This window comes from Myzus persicae, unplaced genomic scaffold, assembly GCF_001856785.1.
Source record: "Myzus persicae strain clone G006 unplaced genomic scaffold, MPER_G0061.0, whole genome shotgun sequence".
Lineage (NCBI taxonomy): Eukaryota > Metazoa > Arthropoda > Insecta > Hemiptera > Aphididae > Myzus > Myzus persicae.
Genome location: NW_019104255.1, coordinates 240,949 through 265,005, shown reverse-complemented (window position 1 = coordinate 265,005; position 24,057 = coordinate 240,949). Strand labels below are relative to the sequence as shown.

Here is a 24,057-nt window from a genome sequence, read left to right as displayed (position 1 = left end):
CGTTGTAAAGAGTTTCGTTATAAAGAGTTTTCACTGTATTATAATATTCTTCAATCCAATTGGCCTTTGCTGCTGTAGGTTAAATTTAATGTACAAATATTTTATAGTTAAAAGCTTATAAATTTACATCATAATAGCTAAACCGCCTAAACCCTGAAAATTAAATTAAGGTTTTCCTCAAGTTGTGTTTTAAAGTTCTAATCAAATAATTTGAAAAAGGAATACGAATATACAAAAAGCTTTTTTTCTGAACATTTATTTTGGTCACAGTCACAATTGTGAACATTTTAATTTCCTAGATTTTTCTTTTTCATAAGCTTTTTGCAATTTTCTCCTTATTTATTATAGTTAATAGTATTTCAAAGATAGGCGAGTAAAAATAATCCTAAAAATTAATTTTTTAAAGTATCGCATTAGTATCGAGTATTTTTTGACAAAATTATTTTGTGAAATACTCGATGATTCATATAATTGTATTGAGATACAAGATACAAGATACAATTGTATCGAAGATACTGTCCAACCCTGCCCACATTTATACCAGCTACCACATTAGTCTGTTAGTTTTTACTATGAAAAATACCTCATTATTTAATATGTTAATCGGTATGTCACATATAATTTATAATTATGTTGGATAAATAAATAATAATTAATAATTAATATTATAGTAATTTTGTTAAATAATAAATTTAGAAGAAATTTGAATAAGTTTACAGTGCTGTCGTTAGATATAAAACTAAAAAATAAGAAATGTCACGTTCCCACCCATGGTTTACGAATTTCTACTCCATGAACCATATCAAGGAACTTGGTTGATCGATTTTGACTATCATGTTATCAACTGTCGCCTGTCGGTGAATTTCCTTACTTGTTAAACAGCGTGGAATGAAGTAGGTTTCAATTTTAAATTGGATTCCTTCTGTACTAAAACGTTATGGGTAACGTACAAGCTTCATCTAATTTACCACCGATGCCGCCTAATATGACGCCTATTCCGCCACCCACGACACCGCAAAAACTGCCTCCCGAAAGTCGCATCGAAAACCCCGGATCTGTTGAAGAATTACACAAGAAATGCAAAGGTTTGTTTTAGGTCATCTTATTTTGTAGTTTTCTCTTAAGTTATTTAATTATTGTTATATTTTCGTTGCAGAACTGTTTCCAATGACCTTTGAGGGCATCCGACTTGTCATTAATAAAGGACTAAGCAATCATTTTTTCGTTAGCCACAGTCTACTCATAGGAGCAACCAGTCAAACATCTAACTACAAATTTGGATCTACATTTGTAGGTACCAATCAGGTTGGGCCTGGAGATTTCAGTCCTCTTTTGATTGGCGATATTGATCCCCGTGGAAATATTTCTACAAATGTTAATGTACAACCCTGGGATAATGTCAAAATCAAACTTAACACTCAGGTAATTAAATAAATTATAATCCAGTTTAAAAATGTATATATTTATGTAGTGTTGTTCACAATAGTTTCAAGAGTTCAAAACGAATGGAGTTCAAACAACAGCTGAATATAAAGCAGACAGATATACAGCTACCTTGTGCTTAGTCAATCCTGATTTATTCAATTATACGGGAATTTATATATCTCAGTATTTATATGCTTTGAATAACAAAACATCAGTGGGTGCTGAAATCATTCACCAGCGTAGTCCACAAATTCCAAATGGGCATATAACAGTGTTTAATGTCTTAGGAAGATATATATGTAAATAATAAAAACAAATTTCTTTTCACAAACTAAATTAGAATCAGTATAAATCAAGAAGCTCATTTACTAAAACTTATTATTTATTCTTAGATGATGATGCTACCACAATCAGTACTACATTGAGTTTAACGGGGTTGCAATGCTGTTATCATTTCAAAGCTAGTGAGCAACTCCAGTTTGGTGTAGATCTTGAAGGTAGTCTTTTACAACGAGATATCAATGCTACATTTGCATATCAAGCACAAATTCCTAAATCAGATATCAACATTAAAGGTATATACAAAAATAATAAATCTAATTTTCTGTGTTGGATATAGTGTTTATAAGACTATGTTCTTATTGATGACATCCCCATGATAAAAATATGTATATTTAGTTTACCTATTGTAGACCTATGGCCTACAGACTAAGATATTATCTTTAAATGTTTTACCAAATGTCAAGCTTAATATTATTTGGACAGAATATTTAGTTGATTTCTACTTATTTAAGAAGCTAAACAACACTTAGTTTAATAATGAAAAAATAATTTAATTTGCATAAAGAAAATTTAAATATTTTGAAATATCATTCAATTTTATAAGTGAAAATTATGTTTATTATTTTAATAAAAATAAATAATATATCGAATGAAAACATAGATAGGTGAAGTAGTTTGTTAATACTTTTATTATTATTATTATTGAACTTATTAGACAATTGTTATTTGTTATTTTGGTACCTTAAAAATAATTTTATTTGTATTTTAAACAGTATAACGTTATACATTAGTAATTAACCAACTGAATATGCAAAATTGTATTAATTGTTTTTTTTTTTTTTGGTTTTAGGTAGCATAGATAGAAAGTGGAATGTAAGCACTACACTCGAAAAACGTTTACACCCAATGCCATTTACATTTGCATTGAGTACTATGTTTTCTCCTGCCAAACATCAATTAAGAATGGGAGTTGGATTTTTAGTCGGTTAATTTATAAAACATTAAATATTGATGTAGTCGTACTCATTTTGGACCTTTTTTTCATTCCCGTTTGTTATTTGATATAATATATTGTATGATTGTTAATATCTGGTAGACGTAAACACATTTACAACATTCATATGCCATTTATGCATTTGTTGGAAGTTAGCAAACCAAAAAGTATAAACAATAACAAAATATATTATACTTAATTTAAGTATTAGATTTTTAATATATCATTTAATACTTTAACTTTAATGCTATAAGTGGCATTCAAATATAATACTATAAATGCTTGAAAAAAAGAGACAAAAATGTTATGCAATTTTGAAATTTTTAGAAAAAATTATTATATATTCATATAAAAATAGAAATAGTGACATTACTTACTCTATTGACTGAAATAAATACACCATTCTGAATTTGATGACCATATTAATAGTAGAATAATAAAGAATTCAAATAAATCCCAAATTGCCAGCAATAAAGTAAATAATTTATTATAAATAAAATAAAATATAAGTTAATTTGTTTTTTAATTATATAAGTGTACCTAAATCCTTTCCAAGTAATGTATTTATTTCATTTTTCATTTCTGTTTGTAGTCCACACTGTAAAAAAAAATTCAATAAATTCATTATAAAATCACTCAAAAATACATATGATTTATGTTATGCCCTTTCCATTAATTTTTTTTATATTTGATTTTTTTACTTGTCTTAATAAGTTGTTTGTTTAGCCATTTCTTATAACAAATGTTTAAAATGATTCAAATCTTAATTCAATAAAAGCTAATAGAATGTAAACAAATAAATTGCTATTTTTTAAAAATGTTTATCTATATTATTATTTTGGTAGTTTCATAGGCGCAATTAGGAGGAGCTCAGCCCTCCAGTTTTGTCACTTAAGTTTAAAATATTAACTATCTGGGTTTGTGCTGCTGATACAATTCTAGACCCTCCCTTGAAAAACGTTACTAGTTGCGCTTATGGTTAGATATTTTGCTATAAAAATGTATGCATAACCTTTGAATATTGAACAGTGTATACCATTAAATTTAAATATACCACTTAACTCTTATTTTGAGTCTATTATCCTATTAAGAACATTAAATTAATGTTTGCAATACAAAGACGGAAGAAAGTGGTAACTGTTCTTACGTACAGCAGGTGTTGAGTGTATCTTGTCATTGAGTAAGCCATAATGTGTAATGTATGTGTTAAGTTTCAAATGAAAAAAGAAAAAAAGAATTCAATGAAAAATTATTGCATATAAAAAATGATTCTGAGCAAAAACATGATACATTTTTTGGTATTATTATTAAAGTAATTAATTTTACTATTAGTAAATATTATTGAAGGTTGATTTAATTTAGCCAAAAGTATTGCATTTTTTTGATTATTAATATTTAGTTGCTATAGGTAATATTATAAACAATATAATTATATTATTTATTATTGTTTATAAAACTTTTGAGGCAATACCGATTTATTGAAGAACTGCATAATTATGTTTATGGTATAAATAGCCAAATAGATAACAGCTTAAGATGAATCTTAATGTTTGGAAAATGTCATTGTGTACATACAATATCATAAGATATTTGAAGTTTCATTTCCCCTCAAAAATATTTAATATTGACCAAATTTGGTCATACAATTTCTATAAGAAGATTATGTTAATGTGTTTCTTAGATTTTTCAGTTGCAGTATAATCTGCTTGTGAAGGACCTTGTATTCAATATTCAAGCTTTTGCCAAGGTGAAATTTTTTTTATCGATATAGAAGAATTCTGAAAGTATCTTAAGGTACTTTATACATAAGAAAGTTAACATTTATTAAAAATTATAATATGATGCACCTGTAAGAAAAAAATAATAAACATTTGTGGAAAATGTCAAGTATTGTACGGCTATTCATTTTTCAGTTAGGTATAACCAGTGGTGGATCGGGGATTTTGTTTTTTTTGTTGGAGGGGGACTATTTTTTTCATTAGTACATATTTTTATAAAAAACACTCATATTAGTATAATGGTATTTTTAAATTTTTGTCTTATGGGCCATGGGGGGGGGGAGGTCCAGGCCCTTCTGGGCCCCTCCTTAAATCCGCAACTGGGTATAACAAAATCGATTTTGTCAAACAATTTTTATTTATCCTAATTATTATGAAAAGTTCTGGGAATTTTTAATTTTTTACTATCAAAAATACCAACTAGATTTACTTCCCTACCTCAATGGCCAACTAAGAAAAGATATAAAAGATGAAAACAGAAGCAGTCTTCTACAAATTATTAATCATTTAGGTGTACCTACGAGTACACACACACAAAAAAAAAAAACAAATTCAATACATTCATTGTTTCTCTCAATATCTATTATCTAAAATAGTTACAATTTGTCGTTTATAAGATGTTCTATAGGTTATTTCAGACTTGATAATGTTACAAATATGTTTTTTAGATGATTTTATATTTATTGTTTAGTTTTACTTATTTATACGAATTTTTAATTACACAAAATTGCAGTATACCGCCTAATTTCAATCATTAATAGGCAGGAATTAAAATTTTTTTTAATTGAATTATTTCTTTGATATTCAATGTTTATTCATTAACATTAATTTTAAAAATGGCTGTCTAGTGGACATCTTTGCTGTAGATGCATTGTGTTGATCACTTAAATGGATGTATTAAATTTTAATTTAATATTTTAGAATGATTGTATATTTTTCTATCTATGAAAAACGTTTCTAAGCGAAGACGTTCGGTTAGCCTTTATTTAGTAATACATTTAGTAAGGAAGACTATTTTATGATATTATTGCTATTAAATTAAATTATTTTCTATTAGTAATACATGTTCGAATAATTTTTTTCGACAACATAGCATTCACAATGTCGTTATGTGTTTCTATAATTTATAAAATATAATAATATAGGGATACTTTAAAAGTTTCAAGTACTCGCGTAATGGTAATAGTTTTAAATTACAACAAAATTACTGAAATTGTTATTCGTCGCTTAAATAGGTATCTAATTTCATTTCGTCCAAATTTAAAATTAAAATATCTAAAAAAAAACGACGAACAGTGTTAGTATAGAATATATTTTTAGATCATGTATTCATGTGGTTACTATATGAACTACTTATGAGGAACCTTGTTTTAAATTTTCAATCCTTAGCAATTTTTTTACATAAAAATTGAATATCTTATATATTTTTACTAAAATAATTTGTAAATTTTCGTGATGTTGTTAAAATTTGAAATTCAAAGTGCTTATAAAAACCAATTATGTCTTTAATATTTTTGAACTGATATTATAACAACTTATAAAGAACCTTGTAAAATTTTCAAGCTTTTTGACCCAGCGAAAATAGTTTCTATTGATGTTTATTGAAAACACATTGAAAATGTTTATAAATCGCTCAAAAAGAGTCAAAATATTTCGAAAATGTTATCATATGTATGGAAAATGATAAAATAAACATTCGGTGGGAATTTTAGTAGGTATCTATATATACATATATATAGTATTATGTACATATATAATTTATACTTAGATATCTATATATGGTTGTTAGTTTTTATAGTTACTACAAAATGAGAAAATCGTTCGATGAGAAATTGTTAATTTACGGATGAATATAATATATTATCGCCAATATCAATTTATTATTATCAATAGCTTATAAATGTTAATGCGACTTTCCGGTAAACTTTGTTTATGTTAATAGTAAAAAAATGCACGAGGAACCTTCTATTGAATGTTCGAATCTTAGATGTAAGAAATGTACAAATAACATTTTTATGAATTTTTATAAAATAATTTGTATATTGTCGTGATTTTGTGATTTTATCGAATTTGGTTAAAATTCTTTCTTTAGACGTTCATAAAAAAATACTATGTATTTACTCTCAACTTAGAAAATGGTCTTTTAAATATTTGGAGGAAATTAAGGTATCAAACTATCAACTGTTGTTCGTTTTTCATTTCACCAAAAAGTTGTTTTGCGTAAAAATACCAGCTTTTACCTTTTTGTTTTTTTCCGAAAAATCCGTGTAAATCTGCTTAATTTTATTTTAATAATGGATACTATACCACAAATGATATCCTTTTAATTGGATATTAGGTACCTATATATGCAGTATAAGACTAAAGTATCTTCGACATTTTATACATTTTAGGCTTACTGCCTTAGCTCGAATTATATGCATTGCAATACAGTTTCGTTTTGTTCAATATTGATATATTAAATTTAATATTATTACAATGAGTTTATCTCATATTCTCTTAAGCTTAAAATTGGAACTGGGAAGGTTTAATTTCCCAAAAATTGTTCAATTGTTTCCTAAAATATTAATAAACCTTTTAAAATTTAACTGTAATTTTTATTTATTTATTTAAAGCTTATAATTATTTTATATTACCTATGTATGATAAGTATAGTATAATATGTCATTATCTGTATACCTATATTTGTTTTTAAGGAAACGATTTATGTCGGTTTATTGGTATGATTATTTTACATAACTTCACAGTACCTATGTGGCTATGTACACTAAAGACTGAACCATAATATACACTATAATATAGTGACTTCCTATAGTTAGTATATGTTATTGTTGTGAACAAAGAAACTTAAGTAAATAAATATCTGTTGTTTTTTTTGTAATTTCTTATATTTCTAATTAAAAAAATATGGAGGGTGTGGGGGCAAGCCCCCCACGGGTTACTGTTCGTGTAATATAAGGTGGGGCCACAGCCCTACACCCCAACATTATAGCCCTAGTCGTTCCACTGTTTGATCTATTACCAAAGTTCAAGATAAAAAAGTATGGATATTCTTCGTTGTGGTTATTTTTTGACATTGAAAGTAAGCTGTATAAAATGTTGCGATATGCCTAAAATTGATTTTATAGTTATCTCACGACCTCACGTATGATCACGTTGGCATGTTTCATAAATAAATGCGGAAAAACCAAAAATCAAACTAGGCGATGCTAAGTTACTGCAATATATTGTTCTAGTATTGTTTTCAATTGTTTTAAAATGTAATTATTATTATATAAATTATTTCATTGTTTTACTGTGGCAACATTTTAATTTTATTGTCCAAGGGTGCACCGCACTCTCAGTTCTCACACTCTATATGTATCCCCCCGCCCCATTGGGTATCGAAAATTATATTATTGTTATTATTATATCTTTATATATTTAATGACTAAAATATGGACGAATGTATACATATATTATAATACAATCTATAATTATTAATCATGACAACAATTAGAACATGTAGGTAGCCTACACACTAATGCACTACATACTTACAAATATAGGTACCTAAATTTGTTCACAATTGTGTTTTGAAATATGACAATAATCATAATAATTGCGACAATACACTATTAAAGTCCTGGTCTTTAAACTATAACGTTAAAATACACACACTTATATCAATATCATAATCACCTCAAGTGCTCGCATGTAACACATTTTCGCTTCGTCAGCGTTTCCCATTTTGATGTTTACCACCGTCAGGTATGCCCACACTTCCTCGTTCTTTATGTCCATGACGTTTGCTTCGTCCAGTGCGCTCTCGGCGGTTTCCAATTCACCAATCTAAATATTAGGTATAATAATAAATAATAATAAAATATACACAAATATAATAATATGGTTGTATAGTGAAAAAACAATGTTGTAGGTATGATATACAATACCTATATAGGAATATTAAATATAATATATAGCACCTTACATAATATGTATATACTTAAAGGTACGACTGTCGCGGGCGTATATATATCATATTGTTGAACGCGAATAATTATAATAAACAAATTATAAAATTATATATGCGATCGCCCCCGGTCACGCGTGTATTATGCATCTATGGCACTGGTGTAGGTATTTTACTAGGTAGAGGCTGCAGGGTTATACTATGGAGGTACTATAGGTACCTGCATATTAAATGTATTTATACCTATGCAGTAAATCAGCTCAACGACGACAATCTAACGTGTTTTTAATCATTATCAAATGATTCGTTTGGTGGTATACATTAATACATTATTATGGAAGGTAGGTTTATATACCGCACAAGTGCACTGCCGCCCGTGTTTAATACAAAACAGAACTATATTGAAATAATTTGAAGGACGAATTACATTGTCTTATTTTTGTACATTATTATATTACCTATATTGTATTATAATATCATCTGTGTGACTACAATATCATGTGTCATCGGGATGTGTAGATAAATTGCAGCAAGGCTGAACGAGTTAATATTATAACTATAATAAAGGGTAATTATTTTAAACGTTAACACGCATTATCTTGAAAAGCAATAATGTTTTTGAAAATATTTTTCTTACATAATATTTAACACAACATTTAAAATTAAAATAATATTTATTTTACTATTTTGTATTATAAAAAAAAAAAAAATATGGCCCCAGTATACATTTGTATTTTATATTCCGAAGCAGGGGCTATAATCCTGGGTATGAAAATCAAACGTTGAACAATTAGTTAACTAAGTAGTTAAATCATAGAATTAGAGGGGTGGGCGGGTAGGTACCTATATAAGCTGTATAGGTATATTAACATTATGTATAGGTAAATCAGAATAAATGTTAATCTACATTTCTCTCATTACCTACATTGTTTACACAATTACACACCATTAATTTAAACTTTAAATACTATTATTATTCATTTCTATAACTATTTCTAACTATGACTATTATAGACGTTAGTTTAAAATTCGATTTCCATTTACTTACTTGGCTACCTAATAGAAAAATTGTGATCTTTGGAGTATAAAATTAAAAATGTATGGTGTGATGGTGTGTAATTAATGTCATTCAAAAAAGTAAATATGTGACCAAAAAAAAAAAAAACAATTAAAATATAATTTTTTTCAAATTTATCACTGAATAACAATTTTTTTGTGACGGAATAACTATATCCCTGGGAGCGGTGGTTACCCTATGACGATATCTGAAGCCAATGTGATCCCACAGCATGATGGTTTGTATTGGTTGATGATTTGAATTGAGTTCATTTCCATACACACTGTCCACAATAGCCATATATGTGCAGTGTGCACAGTGCGCGATATAATATCGTGTACCTCGCTGCAATTCGACAATATGAATAAAACCAACATTTTTTGTAGTCCCCAGCTATATGTGCGGGAAAAAAATGAAAATTGTATTTAATGGCGTTGCGTTCAAATTTATCGGCCGTCGAAAAGTTTCGTTCGACTACAAGTCTGGCAGCCGGCATCATAATTTATAAATATATCACAGTAAGGCACCCTCTATACATGGTCTATATATATATATTATACATTGAGTCTATACCGTCCGTGGTTGAATACATTTTATACGTAAATATATATATATATATATATGGATATAACGCTGTTGTGCTGTCGCCTGTCAGTATATATATATATAAAGTGTTTTTGTCCACGGTCGTTGATTTTTATCAATGACGCGGGGATGGAAAACGAATTAGACTCGTATTTTGGAATCGACGGAAGCGCGTATATACTATGATACATAAAAATAACAAATAACAATGTGGGGTGCGCGTTATGCAGTTGACCTTTTATCGATGGCCGAAGATTAGAGAGACACACACGACACACATATAAGGCGGCGCACTATACATATGTATAATAATATATTATTATATACTTGAATTACGTCCGTACATAGGAAACGCAATCGATGATATCTTCCGTACGACAGCAGCGTAACCATATATATATATACATACAACTCGACTAAGTGTATATCCGCAAACAAAAAAACGCACACACTCTCCCGCGTGTACATATATATACCAGACATATATATATATATATATACATTATATCGATATATACGCCTGCACGTCTTCCGACGAGGGGACATTTAGACGCGTTCCGTGGCATGTATCGGGTGAACGCGAAAACTTGTTTCGACGAAACTTACTGCGCCGCCACAGCTTATCGTTTTTCCAGAAAATCCGGAAACTATACTCACATCGTCGTAATGTAACGTGAAATTAATACCTACGTACCTACTGCAGTAGGTAGACGTAATATATTGTATGCGCCGACCGTGCCGACGGTTTTGTAGGAGTGCATTAGCCGTTATGCGATATATTATACAGGTATTATGATGATGAAACGTGCCAAAGTGAAAAAACATACATAATCATAACACTATGTGTACACCATATCATATGTATACAAAAAATATAGATATTATACACAGACTATATTGTTATTATATATATATATTATGACTCCTAGCGTACATTTCGACGAAAAGTCACTATATACTAGTGTCGGTGCAGTATACGAGTCATTAAATTATTTGCCAAAAGGTTGGATCGCGTTACACGCAACGAGGACGTTCATGCACCAGAAAAATGTATTCCTGTATTGGCAAAGCACTGCTTTTAGATATTTTTCTAGAACTTTACACGTCGATGGTATTTGGATCGAAACTACTCAATTTTTCGAAAACAGTGAGTTATACAACAATAATTATTTATATTTATTATATAGTCTCTGTTTAAATCGTTTAGATGCCCGGTGGTGGCGCGAACTTTTTGAGACTTAGAAGCAAATTGTATATTTCTAATATTTTTACCACCAACCACCCCCTTTATTACATCAAAATGATAATTTACCATGTTGAAGCTATGAAGCAATTGCTTCGAAGAGAATTATATCCCGCCGCCACTGTAGGTACTTATACATTTGCATTTCATAAAGCTCCTCCACCTACCTACACTATATATACTATATTGTTTAGCAGGGAGTCGGACGTTACGGTACGGTCTAGAGTTTGTTTTGATAAAAATATAAAATCGTTGGTCATCTGGTCACGTAAGCACGCTATTCGGGTAAGTACCTATACTTGTTTTGTCTGGATAAGTAAGTCCTAGAGCCCAAATGAGGGTGATAATAATATAATGTTTGAATTAGTCTATATTATTTATGGAATTTAATTTTTAGTAGGTACGTTTGTTGTTTATATTTATGGTGTATATACTACGGGTATATTTTGTTTAGCACCTATGCGTTTAGTTTTAACATTTCAGTCGTCGTTACAACTAACTATGGAAAACGGAAGTTAAAGAAGTAATAGTTAGTAACTACTTATTTTAAAACATTTCTTTTCAGAAACACCTAAAAAGAAAGAAAAGTCATCGTTTTTCCATTGATAAATTTGAATTTATTATATTAAATTGTACTACCGATTACACATTATTTAAATTATATTTAAAATATAACTCAAATAAATATTTTAGCTGAAAATAAGCTATACTTATATATTAACTATTGCTATAATAATTCATAATATTATAAGATACAATAATTAATAGGTAATTAATTTTGAAAGGTATACTTCGAACTATTTATGGCTGTGGTTAATAATTTAATAATTTTGTTCGTTTTTGACTTTATCAAGCACTTAGTATACTCAAGTATGTTATTTCTTATGAATAAGTCCGCCTTAACTGCGTATGTCTGTATCGACTTCCTCCCTAGACCCTTAACGTTTCCTATCATCTTAGTAACAACAGGAAAAAGTTTTTTTTATAGATGATGGGTACAAGTATCTATTGGTTAAGTAAAACATTTAAAACTTTTAGACAGAGGCGATGTTCAGCGAATATATATATGTGAATTATATTGTATTTAAAAGTGAAAATTGACACATAACGAACATAAATTACGACAAGGAATAAAAAATAATTGTTAGATAAGAATGAGAGTTAGGTAGTACAAACGACTAAACTCAAATGACCTGTGGCAATTTTAGGATGAAACAAGTATCAGCGGTAAAATGGCAACACGCGAACGTTTAAAATGCATTTTCTGATATTATAAGTTATAACAATATAATATGAACGTTTTGTGTACATAAAGGTAGTTAAATATTATTGGATGATACTTGAGTTAAGGTTTAACGTATATTGTAGATACCTACTTAAATAATATTATACAATAATTGCCTAATGGCTTATATATATTTTATGTATATTCCATATGCGCTTTACTGCCAATATAAAACTAAATAACTATATTTTCTACATTATTTTATTAATTAAAACTCTTACAGGAAGTAACGAGTAATTAAATATTACATTTCGTTATCGTAATAGTCTATTGTTCATTCGCATAGATTATAAATTGAAATTTGAAACATTAGATGACCTAATAACTAATAACCTATTGTTATTTGTTATTATAATTTATTGATATTTAGCTTACAAAGATGTGATGATAAAAAATGTAGTTTAGTCAGACTAGATATCAAGAAACGTCTGCGGGCAGACTCAAAAAATTATTCATTATACATTTTTTTACTGTATATGTATCTACTGCAGAATACTTATATATTATATTATATTACACGGTTTCATCAGAAATTATGCTGAATTGCTGAGTGAGAATAATATGTATTGAATGTTAAATTTGTAATTTAAGGTATGTAAATGCATCTAATTACCTTCCTTATAATTTTTATACGGATTTACAGGTTTTTATTTACATTTATTTGTCGACACTTTTCCGTGAGTTTTTTGGTATAATAAAACCAGTGCGAGATCATAAGTGTCCTTTTGTGAAATTAAAAATATTCTTATGTACTAAATTTAATTTTAAAAAAATCACCTGTATTAAACATTTGGCTAACAATGTCAATATCATTGGTGTGCGTAATACAGTGCAAGCGATTTGACAAATTTCCACTCCTTTGATGTAAAATTTATTTTTATAGCAATGCATAGCTCCTTTTAAATAGATCAAATGTAATTCTTCACAAGGGGTCTCCGAATATATTATGTGAAGCAAGTCATTTTCAAAAATATCGAGCTGTTCGTTTAACTCTATATCGTTAAGAAATTTTAATACGTCAGTAACTTTCTTCTGCAAAAAAAAAACAGATTCCAAGAAGTACAATATTAAAAAATATATATATTAAAACCAAACGACTGCTTTATATGCAAGCGTGATTTGATTTATTAAAATTAATTATACACCTATGTTTTATCGTTTATGATTTATTATAGTGTATTTATTTGTAGTAATTTTGATGTTACACATACTTTGGTTTAGTATAGAATGTAGGTTTATATTATAAGACAATGCGACATGTTTAAATAGATATATTTTTATAGTGGTATAAAATTATAGTGCTCAAAATGTTTGTTTTACATAATTTTTTATCTAAAAGGAAAGTTTTCTAAACTTTAGAAATATAACTATATAAATGTGCAGCTCTGAATTGTTCTATATACACTTATTTGAACACATTTTTAAGGATAAAAAGTAAGGCGTACCTAATAGCAAATCATTATTGATAATTTTTTATTGCTTAACATTTATTCAATAGGCAGCAGGTGCATTTGTATAGTAGGTAAGTTTCCTAATTATAATTTATATAAAATAATATAGTACTTTGATATAATATGAAACTATGAAAAATATAGTAAATATTACAATATACTTTCTTACTACTTACATATTTTTCTATCAATTTATCACTTTTTAAATGTTCTAAACTTGCTAAATAGTTTCCTTTTTTGTACTCACATACTGCCATGTAATAATGGTACTGTTCACTTTGATTTTTCACTAATTTTAAACAATGTTTCGCCAACTTAAAAATATAATGATTTAGAATAATTTTATGTAAATTCCATTATATTCATTGATATACTATTTTACTGACTTTTACTAATTCGAACTTTAATAGTAAAATTACGCATTTCATCAAAGGATCGTTTTCATGACTTATTGGTGTCCAACTCATTGGATTTTTGCTCATGAGAACATCATTTTCAAATGTGTCTACTTCAACACACCTTTCAGCTATAATAGCAAGTAATATATAGATAAATAATGACGGTGTTTGAAAAAATGACCATTTTCGAGCAATTTAGTCTTAACTATTATAACATGCTTAAAGAAAGTAATAATTAATAAACTAGAGATCACCTAAATATTTTTTTAGACTCAATTAATGTAAACGTAATTAGAATTTGATAGATAGTATATTATTATTCATTTATTAGTTGCTATATATATATTATATAATATTTTTATATGTATTATGCATGATGTTAACATGTTTATTAAGATTTCGTACCATTAATTTAAATAGTAAATACTATATATTTTTTCAATCACTTTTTGTATAGATACACAAATGATTTTAAATGAAGATGTAAAAGACGTTAACGATTTTATAACGTTATTCCGTGGGGGTGGGGACATGGTTTGTCTACATTTTTTAAATATCCGCTGGTGGTTTTTCATTTTTTTCGAAGGTTGGGTTTTGTTTCTGAAAGTACTTATAATTTTTAAGTAGTTAAAGATATTAATATTTTAATTAAATAATTTGAGTATATTATTGGTTTATTCTTCCACTATTTATTAAAAACCAATATCATTATATCAAATATCAATCATAAACATTAATCACTTTGCAATTGTATTTTAAAAATAGACACCTATTGATATTGTTCAGTCTTTTTACAGATAAATTATAAATCATTTTTAAATATATGCTATTATATTATAAGTAGGTAACAATTTACAATTCATGACTGACATTTCATGATGATTACAATAAACCTGTAAATAGTAATTTTTTAAATTTTTTATTGTCCTAAGAACATAATATCAAAGTATAAAACAAAACCTTACCTTCAAGATGGTCGTTACAATAAATTTTCAAACACATTAAATCTTCTTGTAATTTTAAATTGTATATTAAAAGGAAAAATGTGATAATTTTATAATATTTTCTAAATGAATATACCTATATAATAACTGCTTCACTACATTTTATTCGTATGAATATAAACAATAAATCTTACTTCTCTTTCTAATTCATCACACACTGCAATTCACATATTATAGAATACATTAACTATACTATAATTACCCCTTTGCAGCATGATGTAGCTAGATTCAAACAAGTTCAGTATTGAATAGTGAACACCGAGCAAGGCGTACACTTCGCTGAAGTCTCCGTGACTCATTATCAAAGATTTCAACACGATTTCGCCATTGTTATTGTCCTCGTGAATGGTCAACTGTATTGCGGCATACAAAAATAACCTGTTAATAATTGTTAATTAATTCAACCCTTATAATATTTTGTTTTGTATTGTGATTAACTGTAGTTTATTTGATTAAACATAATAAAATCACGAATGTCGGTACATTTTTCGACGAGTCGTCAACACGCGTGACGGAAGTAGGTAGAAGTTAAAAAATTATCTCAATTGGTAATTGTATCAACAGTTGGAATTTAAATGAAAATATCATAACGATATAAAATGGCATAATATATTATCATTATTATAACGGCACTATATATAACAATATTTAACACCGTAAAATTGTCGACTTTTATGTACATATCAATGATAGTATCGACCGTTTAATAAGTATTGACATTTTTAGGGCAATCGCATGAATGAATTGCAATGCGATTTGAAAGTTATAGCAGAGTAAATAATAATAAGGCATTGGAATTAACGAAACCAGAGCTTATATTCATTTCAGTGAATTTGCATCCCGGAATTATTGACTTATTTACGCGCGTATACGAAGTAGGTACAGTGCGATCGAATGAAAAAAAAAATTATAAATCTGTACCTATACCAAATAAATTTGTTACGAAGAAAGTCGGTTGTCTTATATCATACACATGACGAAGAAATTCGAATATTTTTCATTAGTGCGATACGAAATACGAACGGAATAAATATCAACGTATTTTTTAGTTTTTTTTTGAAAGTGACGATTATAAAAATTATGTGCTAGATTTTCGTCAGTCGATTTCGTTTTTTTTCTTCTAAGTTTTTGTATATTATGAACGAGTGTTTTTTTTTTACGGTGACAGTAACTATACTAGTTTATAGCCCTGTTAAACTCGCCCGATTCGGTTGCCACTGTCGACTAGTAACACTTCTTTGACATACTCCAAAGCCGTATCGAAATCTAGTCGCCTTGAGCATAAACTAGCGTATAATAACCAGTAGTTCGGGTTACACCTTGCATCAGCTGTAGAGTTTAACTGAAATGGACAGACGTTAAAACGCGTCGTTATCCTAATTTTTTTCATCTGAGATGCTCTTACGTCAAAGTAAAATATTTTGGCACGTTTCGCCTGTTCCATCTCGGCCGCTTCTCTGGCGTAAACTATCACACGATCAAATTGTAAGTCATCAACACCTTCGGATTGCGGAAACTCGAACGATTCCACTGCTTTCTTCATTTTGTCCACCAAATCCACGAAAATACGATTTACGAAACTCTTAAGACAAAGATATATAATGACAGTAACTGCAGTATACCATTGTGTTGTGCGTATTTATAATCTTATTCTCAAACGCCAACTTATCGTGACTGCTGAAGATGGACGTAAATAATATATACTGTGTATACTTACTGTATGCAACCACCACTAACCCGGTAAATTCAATTTTATAAAAAAAAAAGTAAAACAAGATCATTTTACAAAAAATAGTACTGTGTTGTATTTGTGCATTTTGAGCATTTTGGGTGATTTTAGATTTTCATTCGATGAAAATTCATCAATGACTTACGGTGAACGAACTTCTAACTATTGAATATTTACCTGAATCGTTTCACCGATCAACGGACTTCCATAATTTTCACGAATATACAACAGGATTTCGCCCAACAACGACGATTGCATTGACTCGTAAGTTCCAGAAATTTTAAGTTCATGCACGCATCTTTCGACACTATTTTCATCATTATCACTATTCGACTATTTATTCGGAAAATAACGTAATAAATAATATTTAAATTAATAATTTATTATGAAGGAAACGCAGTGTTAAAAAATATTGTATACCACACAGGTGTAACAACATATAAGTTAAATTATGGAAATGTCATTTGAATAAGGTACGAGAGTATACTCTATAAATAATTTACCATGGCAGGTGTTCTGCTGAAGTAAAGTCCAACATTGTTTCTATTATAACTTATTTCAATAATATATATATTTTAATTTAAAATAAAAGTTAATCATAAATAATAGTCCCTACACTTTAACAAAACGAAAAGGCCGTTTCACTCTATTAATTTTACCAAAAAAAGGAACTATTCTATGTAGGTATTAATTTGTGTTACCCCAAATTTTTAATATGATATTTACGTTATTTAACAACGTTTCTATGATGTTTTTCAAAGTTTCTTGGTACTTATTGAACCTTGATTGGTCACATGTTACAGCTTGTGGGCTCTCAGGAATAAGATTCATCTGCATCAGAGCGGTTTGACTATATTTACACAGTTAAGTAATTACAATGGTAAACAATGAGTTGAATAAATTCGTGTTATCGTAACTTTTACCTTGCTGTTAAATATTTTAAATACTGATCGTAAAGTGAATAAGCCACGGAAATGTCAACAACTACAAACGGAAGTGTCCATTCTGGTGGCATTTGAGTGGACGCTCCTCTACTGTCAGACGTTTCTAGCGCTGGTGATCTAGATCTAGACTAAACAAATGCAATATTTTAATTATTCAATGTATATATTTTTGTACGATGTGTTGACATAAGCAATTATTAAATTAAATCGTTTAAAAATAAACCCCTCCACGATCTAACGCCTTTGCCAGTTATCAAAGTTAAAAATGGGTTTTTATTCTCTGGAATTATATAATTTCATTGCAGTTTCTTTACATGACGTGTCGTCTCACGAGTTATCATCACATAACACAATATTATGGCCACATAAACACATTACCACAATCACGACGGGTTCATGTATCATAATTTATAATCTTATATGTACATAAGATTTCTTTCATTCATAAATAATCTCATTCGGTACAATTTAATATTTTAATTTAAATTTAATTATTTAATTTAAACACATGCAAACATAATGATAAAAAAACCAAAAAGTGTGATTTTTGGATAAGTGATTTAAACTAGTTGTTTCTAGGTACTTAATGATGTGCATGACACTAAATATCCTTGTTAATAACTAATAAGTACAATAACTAATACGTAATGATATATCTTTAGCCTATGTAAGTTCATGACATGATAGTAAATAAAACTGTGCTTAATGCGTTTAACACTATGTTATTTTTTTTTAGTCAAGTTACTTAAACACATTTTTACATGAAGATAGGTAGGTTTATGATATTGAGTGACCACGTAATATATTATATAGTGTTATTACAATGTTATACCAGTTTTAACTTTATTTTAATGTTAAAATGTTATGATATTATACTATTGAGTATCATGTGTGTATCTATATGTTACATAAATATATGTATTCGAAAATTGCTATTATAAATTTAATAACCATCCAACAATCCTAAGGCACTAAATTATTTGATTGGTATAATGGTATACTAATTATCACGTTCTATATCCGATTTACGTCAATAATCTATGACCATTAAAACAGTAAACAGTAAACACTAAATATTATTACCCCAATTTATAATAAGTTTTACCTTAAATGTACAAAATACATTTTTTTATAGCTTAGAGATATATGTATAAAATGATTCAAAACCTTTTTCATATCTTCTTCGATATTTGTCTTTATAAGTTTACCAAGGTCAAAGTTTTTGAATGACAGTTGTTGGTGTTTTACAATTTCTACGTCAATATTATGAACAATGGACAAACATCTTATTGAAGTGCCTATAAATATAAATTCTCGATTTCAGGCTAAGATAAATGTTGAATACAAATAATTTTTTATACAATTTGGCTGTAACAACATCGACAAGTCCAAAAAGGCTACAAATACTATTTCATTGTTGGAGCTCGTATTTGATGAGGTATTAGATCCCCGCGTGGGTGGTTTTCTAGTATTGCTAACCATCACAGGGTTGTTTTCATTAAATACAAATGTGACCAGTAGATATCTTTGCCTGATAAAAATAATTCATAAATAAAATCAATGTCATAAATCAATAGACTAAGCACAAGTTACAGGTTCCCATGTAAAAGCATCTCAGTAAAAAACTTGAAATCATTGTGATATGATGAACGACTTATATAACAACGGTTAAACAGATAAACGTTTGAATAAAATTCATTATCGAATGCAATGTGGATGTATTTATTCTATTATAAATATTTTTAAATTACGAATGCAATTATTTTTTTATTGTTTTTCATAGGTTCACTGTTTATAAAAAGTACAAATATTAATAAATATTTATAAATTAACAGCTACCTCTATCATATTATACACATTAGGTAGAAATAGTAAAAGATTATGTTACTAATTATTATACATATATATATTATTTCGTTTTAAAAAAAAACATTTTTGAACGGTTTTTAGCTCTAGATATTTATTTCTGTGATACTGTTACCGGGTCCCCGTTATGAGTCAGTATACGTTGATACTTGAAAATGTAGTCTTGTAGTTCATATGAGGATATTTCGTTCAATAGAAATCGGTTCCATAGATTCCATTCGAATCTAGGCCCTCTGAACAGTACGTCTTTTGGTTCGGGGATTTTCGCCGAATTCACCACCGCGCCGTTGTATTCCTCAAACCTATTATAAAAGAGACAATTTCGTTTTCAACATCGCGCTATACACTCGCACGCCAACGAAGCTCTTGAGTTTAATTCGGACCACCTGTATCGATCTGGGAACATTTTAAGACACAAAAATATCGTTCATGGGATTTTTACTGTACAACAATCACAAGATGTCGAAATGACGGGGCAGCACTATATATACCGAGCATATATTTATATATATCATTGTATGGTGTATAGGATGTTTTGAATAAACTCTACTCTATTGTCTTTACGTGTATACATATTATAATATATAATATACTGTGTGTCTGTTTTAAGTGGAGCCTACCCGTTTTTTTCTTCGTTTTGTTTGGTTGTTGGGTATATATTCTTTTTTTTTTGACCTACCGCAGATCGGCTTCAAGTGGCCAAACACGTGAATTCGTGGGAATAGTGTGATTACGCACCTCTGACCCGTAGTGGATACGGTTGCCGGCATGTTATCCAAGCTGAACCATCGCAGATCGTTTACGTCCCTCGTTACGTCCTTGTATGTGCCACGCTCAAATATGGAGCTATGGATTTCCTAAAAAATTAATATATATATTTTATACATTACACATATACCTAACCCCATAATAGTCACAATCTGATAACTCAGTCTACAATTCGGAACATAGTGATTGTGCTATCGGTGTATTTACGAGTATTTACAATACACAAATATAATTTATACAATATGTTTATTTACATACGAGCTATGTGCCACGGTTTAGGGTGGCAAATATTTAAACGAGTAAGCTTCTCCCTGTATTGTAACTATTTTTGTTATTTAACATACAAGTATGACTATATAACCGTGATGAGTATATGCATATTGAAATCAAATACCAATTATAAAACTTAATAATTGATTGATATCAACTATCAACCAGTATTCAATAACAGTCCTTTGTAAAAAAACAGGAACCGGAACCTTGATGCAAAGAATTGATTCTGAAACTGAAAACTCAACAGAACCTGTATTTAAGTATAATCGAGACCACTAAATGCATTTTTCCATGTTTAAGGCTTTGATCTTTTTGATTTGTTCATTTTTTAATTTTTTCAGAAATCAGAAAGGTTCTTTCTTTTTGATGCGCAATAGTTTTAATTTTTAAATTTTATCATTAAAAATAGGTTAATCTTTGTTCTTTAAAACCAATTGTATATGTATTACAAAGTATATTATAATAGATTCTTATAACATTTTTCCTTAACGTTTCTCCCATAGGTACATACATTTTTTATTTAAATCAGAAATTCCGTATTTGCGATAATTTTGGGTTGTAAATCGTTTAAAAGCCCTTCAAAAATATAAATGGGCTTTAGGGCCCATACGTGATTTATATTCTGTATGCCTGAGACTGGTGGCATTGATTTTGATTTATTGCTTTTATTAGTTTATTGTTTTTGACGTATGAATTAATTTAAGTTATATAAATTTGTATTTACATACGACATACCTATAGGTAGGTTAGGTTAGGTTAGGTTAGGTACATATATGTACCTTCCTATATATGGACACTATATATCATAATTTTACATTTATTATTCTATGTCAATGTCATTACTTATTAGGATATTTAATAAGATGGGATAGTATAATACACTATTTATATATATATTTTATTAGTGCATTACTCATATTCTGTATATTATTTTCATTTATACCTATATCTGTGTCCGGTGCTGTAATCAGAAATTAATAAACACATTTTTGAAAAAACTCTTATTGAATAATCTAAGCCATCGAGGCTTGATGTTCGACATACTGATATCGCGGTGCACAATAAAAATGTTTTCTGTTATAAAAAAGGTCGATTCTGTAATATCAATCAATATACATAATAACATAAAACGAAACTCGAAAACTACATATCCAAGTGTCAAATGGTAGAAGTCTTATCAAATACTGTGCTAGAATTCTTCGAAAATAATGTAATAATAATTTATGTACAGGCGCATACTAAATTATTATTTATAGCTCACACTAATGCAACAAAAAAAATTTCAGGAGTAATACGAATTCTAAATCAATGATTGTACAACGTAGAATGTGTTATGGTATACATTTTAATGAACTATAGTTAAAATATGTAAGGTAACTATGTACCTATTCAAAATGTTAAGAATGTTGTCAAAATATGATATAATAACCGCAATAAATAATAACAGAAATAGCTAATTGCTATCAAATCGATAGCATTCATCTTTGCAAATTCACAAGTAGGTATCTCCTACAACCTACTACAATTAGGTATTCAATAATTACTAAATGTGGCTTGGTGAAGCGCGGTCGTACACTCAATCTGCAGCAAAGCTCTGAGCGTACCTACGTACCGGTCGTCATTGCTAGCACTCGGATGGGTGATCACCCGCGTTTTTATAGCAACACATCCTTGCTATAAACACGTGTCCTCGAATCAACCGTTTCCCCCTACAAACAGATAATGGCCAGTCTTGATAAATAAAAAAAAAAATTACTGAATATTGTATGATGGTCGAGGCTCGAGATGAACGATGACTAGATGTAAATATGATTATAATATACAGACATACTGTCAATCATCATTCTAGTATGTAATTACCGGAATCAAGAGAAGAAAATTAATTTGAAAGGTTTTTATTTGTTGAGTTATTGAGCGTGCGAATGTTAATAATACCTATGGCTACTTTATAGCATTCGTTATAATCCAGAATATATTGAATAAAGAAAATAAACATTTTCTCAAAATATGATATTTTGTACAAAAAATATATTAGTATATTATCGGATCGGCTTTAGTTTTCAGATGTTACATAAGCACTTCAACGTATGGTTTGTGAATACATTAGGAATCCATATGATATATACATCATACATGCAATGCCGCCATGAAACAAGCGGAATCGGCGGCGGCGTGTGGGCCGTTTTTGAAAAAGTAAAAAAAAAAATCGATAAACGAACTCACGCTGAGTCGTTGTCGGTGTATTTTACGATGGGCGTATTTGTTTTTTGGCAAAATTTATAGCGCGAGACATTTTTCTGGAGAAAAAAAAAGTAGTAATAAAAACAAATTCCATACGAATTTATTTATGACTGTTACATTATAATATTATTATTATTATTATTATTATTATTATTATATCGGCGCTGTCTTATAATACGTCTGTATATACCTCGGACGAAATATAGATGAGGTAGGTACGTTACATTATTCGCGTCGTGCGCTGGCAAAACCGGAGCAGGCCTCATCTCATCCTAGTCGTAAAAACGATGGCGATATGTATATACCTACCTATACATAATGTGCACATAATATTATATGTAATATTTGTTACGAATAATGAAATAAAACGTTTACATTTGAAAATAACGAACATAATGACGTAACGACGTATATGCTTTATATTTGTATGATACCTTGCGAATGACGATACGCCAAATGTTGCCAACAGGTGTTATTAATATTACCGAGTCGATCGCCGAGGGTACGTGCAATATGGCCGAACACGTGATGTCCGCGCCACGTGTATGCCGCAGACGGCCACTCAACGATGGATTGTACAGTCCGTGCATGGAGATGTTCAGCACGTTGTTTGGCGTAGTCGACCCAATCAGATCCAATCCGGTCGGACACGATACGGTCGCGCTGAGGTGCGCGGCTTCCGACAGCAAAAGCTGATAGCGCTCACCGAACGCTTTCAACGGGTACTGTCCGCACACTTTGACGGGTGGCTCAGCTCCAGCACTAGTGCCATCTATATATAT

At 29.1% G+C, this 24,057-nt stretch overlaps 2 protein-coding genes across 2 annotated transcripts; one reads left to right on the top strand and one right to left on the bottom strand.

Moving 5' to 3' along the window:
- Window positions 1-839: 839 nt before the first annotated feature.
- Window positions 840-3,162, top strand: LOC111040509 (mitochondrial import receptor subunit TOM40 homolog 2-like). The gene is made up of 5 exons (XM_022324442.1): window positions 840-1,085; window positions 1,157-1,422; window positions 1,487-1,724; window positions 1,818-2,000; window positions 2,558-3,162. The coding sequence occupies exons 1-5, from the start codon at window positions 938-940 to the stop codon at window positions 2,695-2,697; spliced, it is 975 nt and encodes a 324-aa protein (XP_022180134.1). The 5' UTR covers window positions 840-937; the 3' UTR covers window positions 2,698-3,162.
- A 3,844-nt stretch (window positions 3,163-7,006) lies between these two features.
- Window positions 7,007-14,355, bottom strand: LOC111040485 (cilia- and flagella-associated protein 70-like). Its single transcript, XM_022324416.1, has 4 exons — window positions 14,229-14,355; window positions 13,379-13,633; window positions 8,161-8,310; window positions 7,007-7,036 (listed from the first exon to the last, which is right to left on the bottom strand). The coding sequence occupies exons 1-4, from the start codon at window positions 14,307-14,309 to the stop codon at window positions 7,007-7,009; spliced, it is 516 nt and encodes a 171-aa protein (XP_022180108.1). The 5' UTR covers window positions 14,310-14,355.
- Between the last annotated feature and the right edge of the window lie 9,702 nt (window positions 14,356-24,057).